This window comes from Hemitrygon akajei, chromosome 11, assembly GCF_048418815.1.
Source record: "Hemitrygon akajei chromosome 11, sHemAka1.3, whole genome shotgun sequence".
NCBI classification, from domain to species: Eukaryota; Metazoa; Chordata; class Chondrichthyes; order Myliobatiformes; family Dasyatidae; genus Hemitrygon; species Hemitrygon akajei.
This window is the reverse complement of record NC_133134.1, coordinates 139,241,824-139,260,694: the sequence shown is the minus strand read 5'-3', so window position 1 is coordinate 139,260,694 and position 18,871 is coordinate 139,241,824. Positions and strand designations below refer to the sequence as shown.

Here is an 18,871-nt window from a genome sequence, read left to right as displayed (position 1 = left end):
ACACGACTTCAAACGAGTTAAAGTCCCACTATGGGATCTGGGTAATTTAAATTCAGATAGTAATTAACTTGAAATAAAATGCCATTCACTGTAATAAAATTGGCAGATTATTGTGGTGTCCTTGCAGTAGTGTGTTTGTCTAGCCTAGCATGTTTGTGACTCCAAAGTCCCAGTAGTGTGGTTGACTCTTAATTATCCATTCAAGTGTCCTAATAAGCCATTCAGTTTAAGAGTTTAAGGATATGGGCATTAAATGTTAGTCTCATCATCAACCACATAGCGTTTATTTTTTTTAAATTTAGTGATACAGTGTGGAGTAGGTCCTTTTGGCCCTTCAAGCCGTGCCATCTCAGCAGCCCCCAATAGCCCCGATCTAATCACATGACAAATTGCAGTCACCAAATAACTTACCTGTTACTTTGGACTGTGAAACTGAAGCACCCAAGGAAAACCCATGCATTCCATGGAGTGAACGTACATAAATGCCTTAGCAGCAGATTTTGTGCAGGAATTTTTTTTAAAAACATGCAAAATAGGATCTCCACACAATTTTACAGAAGGTCAGGAGTGTTGAAATGGTTGGGTGTAGAGTTAACAAAGTGTCCTTGAGAATTTAAACAGCAGATTAGTACAGACAAAAGCAATGTTGGTGGTTCTATAGAAGTTGAAATTGTTGAAGATATCAGTGTGTTTACAAAATGTATCTCTTGTGAATGGCACCAAGGTTATGAATGTTCTGACTGAATTTTAAATAACTGCACAGCAGAAGGTTGTCTTGACTAAAGTTCCACAAAATATTTATTAACATGAAAATAGTTTTTAATTTACAAGCTTATCTGTGGAATTTATTCATCTGATTACTCGTCCTAGTGTCTTTGTTGTCATTTGCTCTATGTACCTGTCCTTCATTAGTTCAAGCAACTAATATATCTGCTCAGTCTTTTAGAAGATTGGAGCACAGGAGATCATGAAAACTGACTTTATTTGTTTTCCAATTACTTTTTTTCCAGATTATTTTGGAGTGAACGTAAAATAACCAAAGCTAGAGAATGGTTCCACAGAACTGTGAAAATTGACCCTGACCTTGGAGATGCTTGGGCTCTGTTTTATAAGTTTGAGTTGCAGCATGGCACTGAGGTAACTAAAGGTTTATCACTGCATCTCTGAAAGAGTTCTGTATTTAATATAAAAATTCTTAATTTTTTATGTTTATCTCAGTAGGGTATTTTTCAGTTTTTTGTTCAGTAAAATCAAGAATTATCCAAAACTGTTCAGTCAATAGATATATCAGCAGTTGGCTTCTATACTGCAACTAAAATGAAATTAGTGATAATATGCTTCTTCAAAGTTATAGAAATATTTTTCATAATCTAATACCACTAAAAAGCCATTGAGCAGCATATCCCAAGAAAAAATGAAATGCATCAGCAATTCAGATCTGCATTTTGAAAATCATGTGTGGCATTCTTGAAGTAAATTGATTGAAAATGCGCTTTCTGCTTGGCTGATAATTGTCAGCATGGAGATTTACAGGTGGGAAGAGTAAAATTTCCAAGTAAGCCTTCAGGCAAGGTAGCTTTTTTTTTGAACTCATTAAATCTGAAAAATTCAAATCCTTGTTTGCATTGTAACTTGGATTTTTGAAGGATTTCATTATCTGAATTTTGGTAGGCTGCATGAGTGAGAGAAGGAAGCTAATGAGCACCTAATTAAATTTATAGTCCATTTAAGAGTCTTCTGGCTCTAATGTAGAAAATGAATAGGATATGAAATTTGCAAGGCTCAAGTATTGAAACATGAAAGATATGAATGTATAAGCAGCTATTCAGTTGAAAATATTGAATAAAATATTTGCATATGCTTTTAATAAATGCTGCAATGTGTTATTACTAGTGTGGGGAGGATAAACAAATAGGATTTGGGGCATTTAAACATTTTGAAGTAGCCCCAGTACTCAACCAGCTGATTGTTTTTTAATCTTTCGTGGTGGGTTAGTTTAGGATAAATGGAGATTTATGATGTGTAATAAATCACAGAAAAGTGAACAAAAGTGGTATGGCAGTGCAGTTGTTTGAAATAGTTGAAGATGGTATATAATGTGATTTTAAGTTTTAGAAAACAAATAGCCTCGCCCTTTTCTCCCCTAAAACTTTTACACAGTATTGTATTTGTCAATGTGGAGCAAAGGGTGAGTTTGCAAATCTGGTGGGAGCAAAGGATGTTTGAAATGGCGAGGGTGGAGCACCGTGTCGGGGGATAGGTGGCAGAGAAGGAGTGACGGGTGGGGTGGCGCAGGAGGAGACTCCAGGCAAGATTATTTGAATCCATGCAATCATTACAGAATGTCTGGTGCTTCCCATTCCCTCCCCCAACCGAGATTCACTTCTCCCTGTCCCCTTCCCACTCCTAGTCCACAATGGAGACCCATGTCAGAATCAGGTTTATCATTACTCATGTAAGTCATGAAGTCTGCTTTTTAGCAGCAGCAGTACACTACGATACATAAAATTACTACAGTACTCTGCAAATGTCTTAGGCACCCTAACTCATTATATGTGTGCCTAAGACTTTTGCACAGTACTGTAGCTGAAGTGTTAGAGGGTATAATTATGATATTGAAAAGATAGTTAAATAGGTATGTGAAATGAAAGTTTTAAAAAGATATGGCCAACTACATACAGACAAATGGAATTAACTCAGTCGGGCAACTTGGTCTACATGAACAATCAGGCCAACAACCCTGTCTTCTGTGCTGTATGTAACACCAGTAAAATCGATAGTTTTGGGCAACAATTGTGCAATTCAGAATGCAGGAGTAATGTATAGAAAATAAAAATGCTCAACTTCAAAAATACATTTTGTCTATGTTTTAGACAAAACATTTTTTTACATCAGTTTGGATGGTTTTTCAGGGAAATTGAATCTCAGGTGAACTTTCATCTGTTCCTTCTACAGGAACAACATGAGGAAGTGAAAAGACGATGTGAAAATGCAGAACCGAGACACGGAGAGCTATGGTGTGAAGTATCCAAAGACATAAGGAACTGGCAAAGAAAGATTGGAGAAATTCTTGTACTTGTAGCTGCTCAAATAAAAAATACTTTTTAAATGATTGTTTCAAGATACTTGTGTTTATTTTTTTATTGGAACAGTACTTCAGTACAGAAGTCTGGATCTGTGCTCTGTCTTCCTACTCCTATGTAATTTAATTACATGATATTTATCCCAATTCCTACGACATTTTCTGTTTGGTAAAAAGTTTGTGTAATTGTGTAAAATACATTTAAAAATATTCCAATGTTATTGATAGTGGGTAATTTCTTTGAAAATAATGGTTTGATAATGCTTGGTGTAGTAGCTGTTAACTGTTAAAGTTTTTAAATATGAAGTTAAATGCCATTTAAATTGGTTCTATAAATATAGAAAATATACAAGAGAAAATGTGTGAAATATTTCAATGTTTTGTCTGAGCAAGTTGTTTAAATTCCTTTTATCTGTCTAAGCATGGTTTCTTTATAATAAAGCTTAAAGTGAATAAGATACCACTTGGTGCTTAAACTGCTTTTAATGAAGCTCTCCACGCTTTATTTGAGATCATTTAACCATGCAACTTGCAATACACTTAGTTGGCCTTTTTAAAAAAAAAATTATGCTGTGCTGATGAAGGCAATTTCAGTCAACTTATCTCAATCACCATTTGTGACTTACTGGAGGGTTAGGTAACTGTCATCAGCAAATAATTTCACAAGCTATGTATGGAGTAAGTATGCAACATCTTCAAGCAATTGAACCTGCTCCTCTACGCTATTCATATCCAGAGTACCTGCACCAAATGATGTTTCTCCTGAACTCAAGGTACATATTGAAATCAAGCCAGGACAAATACATTGTCGAACAACTTTTATCTATCAAAATCTTGTTGTAAAAAAAAGTTAATTTGTCTTGTTGGATTATAGAATATCAGTTTTAAAAATAAATGTTTGAGTGCAACAGTGTGCTGGAATTAGTTTTTTTGAATAAACCTTTTGTTTGTATTTGTACTATTCTTAATTTACAAATGTAAATTTATAATTTGTGGTGTGAACCATATTCTATTTCTGAGTTTATTTATGTATATCCCATCAGTTTTTCTTATTCCATGAGCAAAGAGTCTGAGGTTTTCGAGTAACATACGATGGTAGGTAGCCACTAAACTGTGGACTTTCTCCTTAGTGTGTTTGCAACAAATGCACCAAATCTAAGCCCCTAGGGCCAGGCCCTTGAATCTACCAGTTCACAACATGGCCATTGAAGTTTGGAGCAAAGGGAATGTGAACTAATGTGTTTGTTGAAGTGAAAACAAGGCAAGGGAATACACATAATCTGGGAGGATTGTGCGAGGTGGGGAAATAGGAACTTTCTAATCATATACCAAAATGAACAAAGCATCTTCAGTTTCTTCATAGCTGAACAGGTCAAAATTATTTTTACAAAACCATATGGACACTGTGAAAAGTAAAACAGATTCTAAAAACTTGAAATAAACTGAAAGCAAAACCAACATTTAAATGGATGACCTATCATCAGACCCAGGAACTGAATGTGTTTTGTATTGGAAAGATGAAAGGTAATGTCAACAATGGAAATGAGTGCTAGATAACAGACAAAATGACAAACAGTGGTGCCTTGAAGAATAGCAGTAATTGAACTGTCCAAGTGTAAATTCGAGGAAATGGAGGTGAGAAAATCCTGGAGCTGTGAAGTAAATGCAAAAGGTTATCTTTTGATCTTTTGGACAAAAGTACAGGCGACATTTCGGGTCAAGAGGTCGACTACATTTTTTTCCATAGATGCTGCCTTGCTTGCTGAGTTCCTCCAACATTTTGTATGTTGCTTGGATTTCCAGCATATGCAGATTTTTTTTCTTGTTCGTCTTTTGATCTTTCCAACTTTTTTTTCTGTAGTTTTAACATTCAATTCGTAACGTGATTTTAAAAAAAGCCTTCAGGTGATGTATTTTCATCAGAAAAATGTAAAATGTTAACCCTTTCTCTCACCACCAACGTTGCCTGACCTGAATATTTCCTGTAATTTTTTTTGTTTTATATAGGATACTTATGTTGAAAATGAGAGCAGTGAGTTTGTATTACTGTATGCATAATCGGCTTCAGTACTTAATACAGTTCTGTTCACAAGAGATTATGCCAAATAGATGTGGCTAGTAGTGGTAACATTTAACAGTGAGAAAAGATTGGTTAAACTGCTCAAAGAATCTGGAGTTGGTTTGTTTGAGCAGAGGAAACTTAATTGAAGTTTATGAAATCTGAAGCCCTAGACAGAAATAATAGAAATCAGTAATGTTACAATGCTTGAGCTGACAATCAAGATCTGAGTTCAAATCTTGTTACAGCAGCTGAGAAATTTACATGTGGTTAATCTGATTTCAATTAAAATCATTTTGGTAATAATAAAAATACCAGCTGGTTGTAAATTCTTCTCTGGTTCACTAATGTTTGCTAAGTATGGGAATCTACCATTATGTCATCTTGATCTGTGTGACTTAAGACCTGCTGAGGAATTACTAATTTTAATTGCCTTTGAAATGACAATTAATATAATTACTAGGTTAAAAAAAGTTAGACCATCTGATGTTGGCATAATCTCCAAATTTGGACACAGTAAATTTCTCCCATTTAATCCTACGAAGTTCTCAAACATTTGAACTACCCCACAGACAAATCCAGCAAGTGTGTCAGAATCATATCTTGAAGTTGATATCACTCCTAATCTATATGCAACTGCAATCTATTTTTGGCCAAGTGTAACATTCTTTACAATGTTTAAACCAAGGAAATAATCCTGGTGCAATGAGTGCAGAAAGGCATGCTGGGAGCAAAGGCAACTGTACACCAGGTGTTAACCTGGTGAAGCTGCAATAGATCTACAATAGATGCTTATTCAGCATTTTAAAAAAGCCAGCATGACCTATAAGAATCCAAAACAGCTTCTTACCAGTTCATCAAAAGTAGACAATGCCAATCCATGCAGGCCCACATCCTTGAAGGAATTCTTGTCATTTGTGTATATATACTCCCACCACCCTCCTTAAAATTGTATGTTTTGTGTTATATTGCCTTAACATATCATTTCATCTTTACTGATTAAAATTATATTATCAAGTGTTTTGTCCGTTCCATTTTTATACATTTTCAAACAATCCTTATTCTTAAATAAATTTCTAAATTTTGTATTTCTAAATATATATGCTAAATTTTATTCATTGGGCCATACTCTTCCAAATATCAATCAATTTTGTTTCTTTTTTTTTTGCTAGTCCTAAAATAAACCCTCCACTTTCCAGTTTCAGTCTCACTAATCTGTGGTTGCCTGCGCGCTTTTTTAAAAAAAGTGTTACTGTCATTTCTATCCCTACTTCCTTCTGTATCTGAATTCATCACTCCATTCAGTTGGCTTTTCTACTTTGGACACTGGCATAAAAATAGAGACACAGATATAGCTGTCAAAGTAACTTCAGTTTCCATCCTTATGGAGGCACCATTTTCTTAGATAGAAAATACTCAGTAATTATATATCCCTTCATTCCTTCTATGATTCAATTTTTCCCCCATTGTCCCCCAATTCCATCCATGTATATTGTGCCTTTGACTCCAACTGCCCTACCCTTTTATGGACTAATTTTGAGATGATATCTTCTCCTTATCCCCTGGCAGCTAATATTAAATTCCCACTCTTCCTTAATGTTTCAGGTCTGTTAATGCCATTATATCTTTAATTACCATTTTGTTTTATGGAACCAGTTTTTCCTCAGGATGCAGAACAACCCAAGTTTCAGATAACCACACGAAGGTATCAAATGGCTCCAAATCAATTTCAAAATTAAGGAAGTCCATTTCAATTATTAATTCAAGCCCTAAGGTGAGAGGAAGTAGGTCATTGTAGTTTACTTTTTATTAACATAATTATTTTTTTTAAATCAGTCATTGCTGGCTGTCCCCCAGTTGCTTTGAGAAGATGTTCATGAGCCTTGAACTGATAAAGTCCATCTGGTGCAGATGCTCCCACAATGCTGCTGGATGCAAGTTCAAGGATTTAGACCCAGTGACTTTGAGGGAAGAGCAACAAATTGCAGGGGCTCTGCAGAGGTTTGGTGTTTTCATGTGCCTTTAGCTCTTTTGTTTATCTGATGATCATTCCAGTTTTCTGATTTATAACATTTGCACTATTAGTTTCAATCATATATTAAAATATTTTTAAGAAGTCATACACAGTTATAGAATCTGGAGGCAGGCCCTTTGCCTACTAAGTTCATGTCAACCATCAAACACATCCAGTTATACTAATCCCATTTAATTCTTCCCCACATTCTCATCAACTCCCCTTTGATTCTAAACATTAAGGACATTATGCAGTTAACCTATCAATCCAGAATGTGGAATGAAACACACGTGATCAAGGAAGAACATGAAAACTTCTCACAGATAGAACCTGAGGTCAGGGTTGAACCTATATCAATAGACCTGCAAAGCAGTAGCTCTACCATCTTGCCACCGAGTCATATCTAATCATTTGCTTAATACAATATTTTACAAACATAAAAAATCCTGTGCATCTAGTTTATATGGTTAATTGTTAAATGTTCACATATTATTATATCAATATATACTTTATATACTTTAAAACCCTTAAATAAGATTGCTATCTGATTGATAAGAAAATATTAAATATTATATTGCTATAATGTAAAAATATTAAAACTATTGGTAAAAGCAAAGCTTTGCAGCGCAATTAAACTGTACTAAACTTTTGCCCAGAAAACATTAAAGAATGGAATGCCAAGTTTTTTTTCCATTAGACGAAAGTGAAAGTCTGGCAACTAGTCACGGAAGTTTGTTAAAGTTAATCAAGCTTGAACTAAATGAAATCGAGGGTAAGCGGAGATTCTGTCTCTTTCTCTGGTCATGGCACTAAGTGCACAACAGCAACCAGAGCTGATTCAAAATGAAGTGGACTAAAGAGGATTAATCCAACAGTCAAAGCTCTGTGTCATTGCATTGATGTTTATTGGAAGAGATACATGGATCTGTGGAAGTGTAATTGTTACACTAGAGAAGTTTGACAATGATCACTAATTGCTTCGATTCACGGTACTGTGGATTATCCAGTATACCATGCTAAATGGTAAGCACAGGAAAATCACTTTCTGTCTAACTTTACTTTTGCAAATCTGCTTCTTTCCTTTGGAAAAAAAACATAAATTTCTTAATATTCATTTGATCTGGGAGGCCTGCATGTCTCAACCATAATCTCATGGATGTTTGCTACTCAAATCAATCTAAATCCAGTTTGGTTTGTGTAACATGTCTTTCTATTTAAAATCAGAATTGAAAAAACCTTGTTTCTCAGAGATTAAAATCAGACCATACTGTATCACAAATTTAAGCTTTAATTAATTCAAGCCTATTGCATTATCTTTCATGCTGCATCAAAAGCTAAGCATGCAAATTATTTTTTGCATAGATGTGATTCTGGTATTCATAATACAAAGTTTCTGTGATATACTGTTCATTTTATGTTGCTGCAACATGGCATATGTAAAATGTTACCAGTTAACAGAGGAGCTTTCTGCAAATTGTTAAATTCACAGATGCGTGCAGTTTTATCCGGACAGTTAGAATTTGATATGGAGGCAGACGGTACACTATAGTGCTGAAATAAATTCAGTAGCTACCAGACTCAGCAACAGTTGAACTGAATTAGTTACATCAAAGCGTGTGCAATGGAGGTGTTTAAGACACTGTTGGATAGGCACCACGAATGTGCAGAGAATGAAGGGAAAAGGACCACATGTTGGCAGAAGCAAGTTTTCATTGATTCCATTATGGTTCTTGTATTTACTGAGAATGACAAGAAAAAAAATCTCAGGGTGCATATGGTGACATACTGTATATGTATTTTGATAATCTTACTTTGAACTTTGATTAGTTTGATTAGCAACATGGTGGGGTAAAAGGGCTGTTTGTGTGCTGTTCTGTTCTATGTCAGACATATAAATTCAGCTTTTAATTTCCTAGTACGAGGGTCGAGAACTGGAAAACAAAGTAGGTATTTTCTTAATTCTATGCAATTATTAGCAAACTTCAAAATGTAAGCTGGTTGCAGAATGTGTTGATATTGATTGGGAGGTAGAGAACAAAAAGTTGAAACATCTGATATGCCACAGGTTAGTAAAGCAAATCCAACCACTGAAGGATAGGCATGGAATTTAGAAGTGTGACAGCAATGCTAAACCCATGGTGAATCTTAAACTACTGTGTACATTTCTGGTTGTCACATTATAAAGTGATATCATGCTCTTCTTCAGCTATCCCTTGGGATAGATTCCACTGCCTATTTGTGGGCTCTGAGACGGCTGAGAAGACAAGTTTGAAAGCCGCTGACTTATTCCCAGAGAGAACGGAGGTTGATGGGGCGGGTTGGAGGCGTTCTCCTGCTGCTGCCAACAGAGGCTTCTGCATGCTCCCAGTAACATCCCCAGTACATCTTCCCCGCCTTGAGCAGTTAGCGCCAAGAGTCTGCAGGAGCTGGTAGGGAAATTACACAACAAAAAAGATCCAGGCACATCCTGGAATCTTTTTCTCTGGCTGGCTGGATCTTGAAAAATGTGGACCCTATGTCATATTTTAGGAGGTTTCACTTGACAAAGGCAGGCTGAAGGTTGAAATTCACCACTCTCTTCCGAGTACCATCAGAGTGCTTGATTAATTGATAAAAGGATGTTCAAATATCCAGGACTTCAGATTGGAATACAACTCAGTCAAGCGTGCAGCAGTGATCCCTGATCTCCTATATACTTCTGAGTCCTGGGCTACCTACAGCTGGAATCTCAATGCACTGGAAAAGAAAACATCATTGGTACTTTCACAAAATCCTCCACCTTCTTTGGATGGAATTAATAAGAGTCCTTTCCCCAGCCATATCCTCAACATTGAGGGCCTATTGACACTCAGTCAGATGTGTTAGGCAGGACCTGTCAATCACATGCCCAACACCAATCTCCTGAAATAAATTCCCCATTCTAAGTTCTGTCACAGGAGAGCATTACTAAGTATAGAGAAAAATAAAATGATATAAAAGCACTGGAGAGCTTCAGAGAAGATTCATAAGGATAATACATGAAGGCAGACTGAGGAAATGGTGAACAGACTGGTTCTGGTTTCTCTTCAAGCCTCAAGATGTTTTAAAATTATGAAGGCTTCTAATACAGTGGATACAAAAGGAACATTTACCCCTGTGGGGATAATTATTAGAGGCTGTCAATATGTGGCTCCCCAAGAGCTCCAAAAGGGTATGCAGAAGAAGGAATTCAAAGAGTGATGAATATGGGAAATAATACAAAGAAAGATGTTTAAGATTTATAGATATATTTAAGAGGAGGATGGATGAATGTATGAGGGAGGAGAAAACAGGGAGTTATGCTAATTGATTTCATGATGAAAGTCACAAGCAGGATTAAGTACAGCTCAGTAGGGTAAATTTGTGAATTGTAAGGGAGATGCAAAGAGCCTTCAGATCTAAATGAGCAGAAACTTTGCAAATGCAGTACAATGTGGATGAATCTGAAGTTTCCACTTAGACAGGAAAACAGGGTGGGGAATAATATATATGCTGTTTAAATGGGAAGCGTTGAAGAGGGTTGGATGTTCTTAAGGATCAGTCACTGAAAGCAAATATGAAGGTGAAGCAAATAGTTAAGAAAGAAAATAAAGCAAAGTTAGTCATCAGAGCAAGAGTACTAACATACAAGAGATAGTAATTTAATTAAGTATTGGATGTTGTTCTGTATTTATACAGGGCCTTGGTGAGTTAGGAAGTACAGTAAGTGATGGAGTGGGCAGAAAACTAAAAATAATATAAGCACATTACTACATAGAACATAGAATAGTACAGCACAGTACAGGCTATTCGGCCCACAATATTGTGCCGACCCTCAAACCCTGCCTCCCATATAACCCCCCACCTTAAATTCCTCCATATACCTGTCTGGTAGTCTCTTAAATTTCACTAGTGTACCTGCCTCCGCCACTGCCTCAGGCAGTGCATTCCACACACCAACCACTCTCTGAGTTAAAAACCTTCCTCTAATATCCCCCTTGAACTTCCCACCCCTTACCTTAAAGCCATGTCCTCTTGTATTGAGCAGTGATGCCCTGGGGAAAAGGTGCTGGCTCTCCACTCTATTCCTCTTAATATCTTGTATGCCTCTATCATGTCTCCTCTCATCCTCCTCCTCTCCAAAGTGTAAAGCCCTAGCTCCCTTAATACTAGGTGTAGTTTAAAGAAACCAACCGATTTGGATCCAATAAAGGCATATAACCAGTTTCTCAGTGATGAGCAAATAGGATCTGGAGAAGAACAGATGGTCTTCAGACATACAAAGCATAAATGTTAGTAGCTTGGCACAAAAAATAAAAGTCCAAAATGGTACAGTAACCTCCAACTTAAGTATAACTGAAATATAAAAGTAGAAAAACTTATGCTTCAGTTATATCGCGTTCTGATCAGACCCCCATCTGAACTACTCCATTCAGTTTTCGGTATCTAACAAAAGATATTTTGACAATAGAAAGGTATTCAAATTTGCCAGAATTAGACTAAGGCTTAAAAAATGAAATTCAGAAGACATGTTGCACATTCTTGCCATATGTTTTATGACTCCGAATTGCTAAGGAGTGATTTAACTGAAGTGTTAGAAATGATGAAGGTAATTACTAAAGCAGACATTGTCTTTGATTCAAGTGGAGATGAACGGGCCAACTCAACATAAGGCAAGTACAGCTTTAAATATACAGCACTTTTTCAAAGTTTCTAATGAAAATGGAACACAGTCTCATGGTGTACACAGATTTCTGGGTTAAATAATCTGAAGAATTTTGTTGGGTATGAATAACAAACAATATGAGTCAACAGTGGTGATCAACCAATTTGCCAGAACAGATTTGAAAGGATGGAAGTGATCTGTGCTTGTAATACATGTGTTGCTTAATAAGGATATTTCTCAATAGCAGAGACAATATTTATGTGTTGCAATTCAGGCATATTAGTTTCCTCTTGCTACATTTTCTACAGTGTTCTGGATTTACTGTATTATTATCTACAGTGTGTAGCAAACAAATGACCTTGTTTTGACAAAAAGTATACTTCATTCTTTTACATAAACACATCCAAATATGTTTATCAATACTGCCCAATGGCTGAACTTCATCCAAGTAAGTCAGGCTTATCCAAATAATACAATCACCCATTTTTCTGGTTATAGAGAAACCACAAATTTGGAGCAACAAAATGACTCAGAAAAATAATTAACTGGGCCTAATAACAAGATGATGAAAACCATATCCTTGATTTAAAAGTTATTGAATTGGAATTAGTTCAAGTGAAGTATAAGCTACTGCATGGACAAGTTGAGTTTATATGGTATAGTACATCTTAGCAAGCATTTGGGAATTTGTACGCATAAATCATCTTGCTACATTAATTGCAAGGGGCATTCCCATGTGAATGCGGAAATCGTTGACTGGCTGCACATCCGCTGGACTCTACGTGGAGTCCATTGTGAAACGAAAACCTGGTGATATTCCCCAGACTTTATATTGGAGAATCTGCTCTGGGGTCCTGTGCAGGTGAGATGTGATCCTAGTTTCACAGACCTGATCATTTGCAAAAGCCCTTTATTGAAGTGAGCAAGAGATATATGAATATGGTAAGTTTTTAAAAAGTTATTTATGTTTGCTTTAATGTTTTTTAAATGCAGATGTTAATTTACTTCCATCGCCACACATGACCAATGCATTTGTAAATATTGTACTTTTATTTGTTATTTTTACACTTACTAATGAGAGAAGTGTTAATTATACATTAAAAAAAAAATCACAACAGTGGCTTGCCTGACAATTTGCTTTTAACCGCAAAGCAACCCATACCTCAACAGCAGCTGTTGAATTCCATGCAGTCAGCTTCAGACTCAGATCACGACATCTGATACCAACTCCAGCCCCTTTCCCCTGGTTGACAGACTTCAAACAAACCTCACTCCTTAGTCCTCCCTTGGCAGTTGGAGATAGACGAGTATCTCCCTACTCTGCTCAGTCCTCCCCCACCCCCCCCACCAACTTTCTCGAGAGACAGTGAAGAGAGCGAAAAGGGTGAGGGAGGGGAAGAAGGGAAAGAGAGTGGAGTTAAATGGAGAGAAGATGTGGAGGAGGGGGAGCATGGCAGGGAGGGAAAAGAGCATATATGTGGCAGAAGACCAACTGTGAGGGACTGAGAGAGAGAGATGGGTGAAGAAACAGATCAGAAATGCTGATAAATTTGTGTCTCACGCTCACACAGCACACATTTATCTTCCTTTCTCATTTAAAAAAAAATCACACCCACTCTCACTTCCTTCTTTTCTCCATTCCCTCACTTTTCTCCTCACTCCCATTTCCAGTTTACTCTTCCTCTCCCTCTCTCCCCCTCTTCCTTTCCACCTCCCCCTTTCATCTCGCTATTTCCTCTCCCCTTCCTTATCTTCTCTTATTGTCTATTCCAGGGCCCTCTCCCTCTGCATCTCACCTAAGTGCAACTATTTTGGTTCTGTTATCTCGGTATTGAGCACAATTGAGTTTTGGGGTAATGTACCGCAAAGTTGGCACTCAATGACAAAGTGGCGATGCGCTGGGGAGAGGTGAGGAAATAAAGCAAACAGAAATGGAGGAAATGCAGAAATCTTGAAGCTCTAGGGGTAAAGGTTAGTGAGATAATGGCAAAGCCTAAACAAGGAATTGAACTCAATAATAATAAGACAAATGATTTTATTGATGGTGTTTAAAGCAAAACAATTTACTTTGGACTATTCAAAATAAAGGGCAAAATATTTTCCTTCAAAAAAAAAGTGTCTGATAAAGCAGTTCCTCAATTATTTTTCAAAAGTGCAATTAAAATGCTATTAAAGTACTGATACTTAACTGTTATGAAGGTAAAAATAATGATTTAGTTAGATTGCTTTTTCAGATAATAACACTTCAAATGCTGTATCAAATGCTATTACTTAAATCTCAGTAGAAAATTTATTCATTTATAGGTAGAGATATTTGATTGGCTTTGGTTTCATGTATAGATAACAAAACGTGACGTTCTGTGCTGCTGAATATGTGTCGTTGATACTGCTCGCGTACCATCGCCGTTTATTTACATATATGTGGATAAAAAGTTTGAAGGAAAGCAACACACACAAAATGCTGCAGGAACTCAGCAGATCAGTAGGCATCCACAGAGCAGAATCTCATGTCCATGATTAGGGTAGTTGCTCATAGATCGTTGTGTTACAAAGCTGATAGCAACTGATGAAGTCAGTCAGTGCATGAAGTTAGCATTTTTCAAGGCCTCCAGTGCAACGTCATCATTGTCACCGAAGAAAACACGTGCATATGACCACACATCTTGTAGATTGGAGATAGATCACTATTCTTGCTTTATCTTCCATCAGTAAGACAATAATGAGTGTCACGTGTACTGATGACACCATCACATGCAAGTGATTCCAGGAAACTGGCAACTGTGTTATAGTGAATTATGCTCAAAAATGCCGTGTCAAATTTTATAATGGGTGGGGCTTCCTCTGGAAATGGATGAAAACCCATTAAAAACAAGCATACAAATTATTTTCTGCGTGATTGTTCAAAATACAGTTGCCAACAATCAAGCCTCTAGGCTTACATGTCTTGCCAACTACAGTGTACTGCAACTTGCATGCAATGACCAGCATATTTGAAACACATCTCGAAGTTCTTGATAAAATTAATTCAATGGTCTCTTATGACCCAGAAATCTCTTACAGTCGTCTCCTACTCCAATTACCACCCTGATACACAGCATCATTTCAACTTTGGAGAGAAATATGAGCTTCATAAATAGAGCTAGATTAATAAATCATCTGCACATCTGTTTCGATTTTCTGAGAAACGCTGGCACTCAAATCTTAAAGCAATGATTAAACTATTAACTGATCAAACATATCCTATTATACTATTATTCAGCAGGGTGAGAGACAACTGAAGCAATTAGAAGATATTATAAATTTTATGCACCTCCAGGGATTTCTGGAAAGTAATGACTTATAGTAATGTATAGGCATTCATCAAGTATTACTGTTTTGTTGCAAATGCCAGAAAATGTGGAAGCTGTTTTGTCACGTATTTAACTGGAAATCAGACAGAATTCTGCCTCCTCCTTTTATGAAGTACTACATTGTGTGCCAAATAAGGAAAGAATTGTTCACTGAATCTTTAGAATCTGAACTCTTCTTATATCCTTAGGTTGATAAACAGTAAATTTTACAAAACAATCTCAGTTTAGAACAATGTCCTGACTGTTTAAGTCATCTAAGAAAAATAGATCTCTCACATCACTTTTATCTGCTTTGAATTAATGCATTTGTTAATTTAATGATGAGATTGTGTGATTAACTGAACATTGCCAGCAGCAATTTCTTACTTGTTGTGCGACTTTCATGAGAATAGGCATTTTGAAAGCCAAAAGTGGAGTTTATTGTCATATGCACACATCTCACCCTTTTCATATTTGAATACATTCACTGAATAAACAACTTTTGTTAAAACAAAAATTTTCCAAGTGCAAGCAAGTCCATTGTAGTGATTCAAGTCTTCTGATTAAGGATATTAAAGTCACTCTTAATTAGTACTCTTTCTATGTATTTTCAAGACAGAATACATGATGCACAGTATCTCTCTAAAGTCGGTAAACCTTTTCCACACTTAAAGTGGAATTGTATTTCTTTAAAAAGAGAGTATGCAAAAGGTTTCAGAGAAAGGATAGATACATCCTTGATAGCCCCCCCAGCATCCAGACATCTTCCAGGATCGATAGCTGAGAAAGGCTGCATCCATCATTAAGGATCCCCATCACCCAGGACATGCCCTCTTCTCATTTCTACCATCAGGGAGGAGACACAGGAGCCTGAAGGTACACACTCAACGATTCAGGAATTGCTACTTCCCCTCTGCCATCAGATTTCTGAAATGGTCATTGAACCCATGAACATTACCTCACTACTTTTTTATTTTGGCACTGTTTACTTAAGTTAACTGTTTAAATATGTGTATGTGTATATTCAGATTCAGATTATTGTCATTTAGAAACCAGAAATGCAATGCAGTTAAAAAATGAGACAACATTCCTCCAGAATGATATCACAAAAGCATATGACAAAACAGACTACACCAGAAAATCCACATAACATTTGGCAATCCCCAATCCAGAGTCCGGAGAGGCTGCTGCATATTAATATCGCGCTACCGTCTTAGTGCGTGTCCCGGAAAGGAGATCCAATCCCACCAGACAAAACAAGACCAAAAGCTAAAGCTACAAGACGTGTGCGCATGTATGTGTGGCCAAGGCATTTGTCTAGTTATCTGAAGGTTGCTAGTTCGAGCCTTGGCTGAGGCTTGTGTGTGTGTCCTTGAGCAAGGCATTTAACCACACATTGCTCTGTGACGACACTGGTGCCAAGCTGTATGGGTCCTAATGCCCTTCCCTTGGACAATATCAGTGGCGTGGAGAGGGGAAACTTGCAGCTTGGGCAAGTTTTATTATTATTATATATTGCAATGTAGTACGGTCGCATAACAACACATTTCATGACATTTGGTGATATTAAACATAGTTCTGATTCTGACATGGAAATAAGAGTAACTAATTCCTGTTGAACACTGAGTGCCAGCAAAGTTGTGCTGTGCCAGATAACCTCTATCGTTTTTGCATGTGCATTACAGACTGATAATGTGATGGTGAAATACATTGGTTGTGTGAAAGTGATTATTTCCTGTTGTGTTACTTTTCTCCAGCTTGTCCAAGGCTTGCGACCAGTATATTTCTGCTCCTACTGCTGACGTCTTCAGTCACATGCAAGTGTAAAGTGAAGAAGTGCAGGATTGGAGTCATCCTAGAGAATTATAAAGCAGTCATTTTTGATGAATTAAGAATCCTAGTATGTACATGACAAGTAGCTTTTGTATATTATGTTAATTATATAGTATTAAATTACATAACCAGCTTTACATTAATGGTTTATCTTTTGCAGAAAAATATCACTGGAATTTCTGAAAATTATGAAATGTCGAAACATCCAAAAATGTTTAGTTGTCAGTCTAATAAGGTACAGTTGGAAAAAGTGTGACAATGTGAATTTTTAAAGTTTTTTTGTCCAATCGTAAATTGTTTCCTTGAATTTCTTTTACAGTTAATCATAGATCAATTGAGCAATTCTATTATATATCAGGATACATATGAATACAAATATAAAGGTAATTGTTGCAGACCATCATTGGCAAGTATCTCCTTTCTTGGATAAAGAGATAAAGCTTGCACACTATGCAGCAGGTATGGTTTCACTAAAGCCCTGTCTAATTATGGACAAACATCCTAACTCCTGTACTCTGAAGGACAATGTACCATTTGCTGTTTTAAATGATTGCTGTTTCTGTATGTTTGCCTTCTGGCATACAAGAACACTCAATCTAACACCACTTAGGTACCACATATTCCTCCTGTGTTTCCTACTAAAGTAGATAATTTCTCATTACCTATGCCATATTTTTCTGCTGCCATATTTTACCTACTCATTCAATTTGTCTAAATTACCATAAAACCTCATCATAATTCATTAGTCACAATAACATTCAGTTCAATATCATCAGCATCCAACCATCTGAATCTGATCTAAGTTCAAAAACCTTTGAACTTAGGAGTCGGATCTCCATTTCAATATCATTGTCTTGATCAGTCTGACGTCCTGTATACAATTCTGGTCACCCCATTACAGGAAGGACGTGGAGACTTTGGAAAGGGTGTAGAAAAGGTTTATCAGGATGTTCACAAACAAGAGAAAATCTGCAGATGCGGGAAATCCGAGCAACACTGTCAAAATGCTGGAGGAACTCAGCAAGTCGGGCAGCATTGATGGGGGGAAAAAAAGGTACAGTCAACGTTTTGGCCCAAAACATCGATTGTACTTCTTTTCCCCCATCGATGCTGCCTGGCCTGCTGAGTTCCTCCAGCATTTTGTGAGTGTTTATCAGGATGTTGCCTGGATTAGATGTTATAGACTATAAGGAGAGTTTGAACAAACTTTGGTTGCTTTCTCTGGAGCATCGGAGGCTGAGGGGTAACCTGAAAGGAATTTATAAGATTATGAAAGACATAGATAGGTTAGACAATATGAATCTTTTCTCCAGGATATAAATATCAAATGCTAGAGAACATGAGCTTAAGGTATGAGGAGAACACTCAAAGGAGATGTTTGTGGCAAGTATTTTTGTTAGACGGAGAATGGTAGATGCCTGGAATGGACTGTCAGGAGAGTGATGGAAGCAGATGTAATAATGCCAGTTAAGAAGCTGTTAGACACATGAATGGGTGTGTGTGTGTGTGTGTGTGTGTGTGTGTGTGTGTGTGTGTGTGTGTGTGTGTGTGTGTGTGTGTGTGTGTGTGTGTGTGTGTGTGTGTGTGTGTGTGTGTGTGTGTGTGTGTGTGTACACATCATGTACAGGCAGAAGAGAGTTTAACTCAGTATTATGGTTTGGCACAGATTATGATGTTCTGTTCTAAATTCTAGAGTTTCAGATCCCGTGTGTCTAATCTCCAGCTCTAAGGTGGGAGGGAGATCTGGTTGATGCTGAGATTGAACATTTAATACTTAACATTTTTACATCTTACCCAGATCAAGCCCACCAATACTACAACTGTCTTTCTAGTTTGTAGTTAGGATATGTCAGACAAAGATTATGTGGATCTGGTGCCATTAACGTGAAAC

General features: G+C 36.9%; 1 protein-coding gene across 1 annotated transcript in view; it reads left to right on the top strand.

Annotated features, from left to right (window-relative positions):
* Positions 1-3,540, top strand: part of prpf6 (PRP6 pre-mRNA processing factor 6 homolog (S. cerevisiae)) — a 91,593-nt gene extending 88,053 nt beyond the window's left edge. Inside the window, exons 20-21 of the mRNA XM_073061784.1 lie at positions 1,011-1,137; positions 2,956-3,540. Coding sequence (XP_072917885.1) covers positions 1,011-1,137; positions 2,956-3,108 — 280 coding nt within the window. The 3' untranslated portion in view covers positions 3,109-3,540. The remainder of the gene's footprint in view (positions 1-1,010; positions 1,138-2,955) is intronic.
* Positions 3,541-18,871: the final 15,331 nt, after the last annotated feature.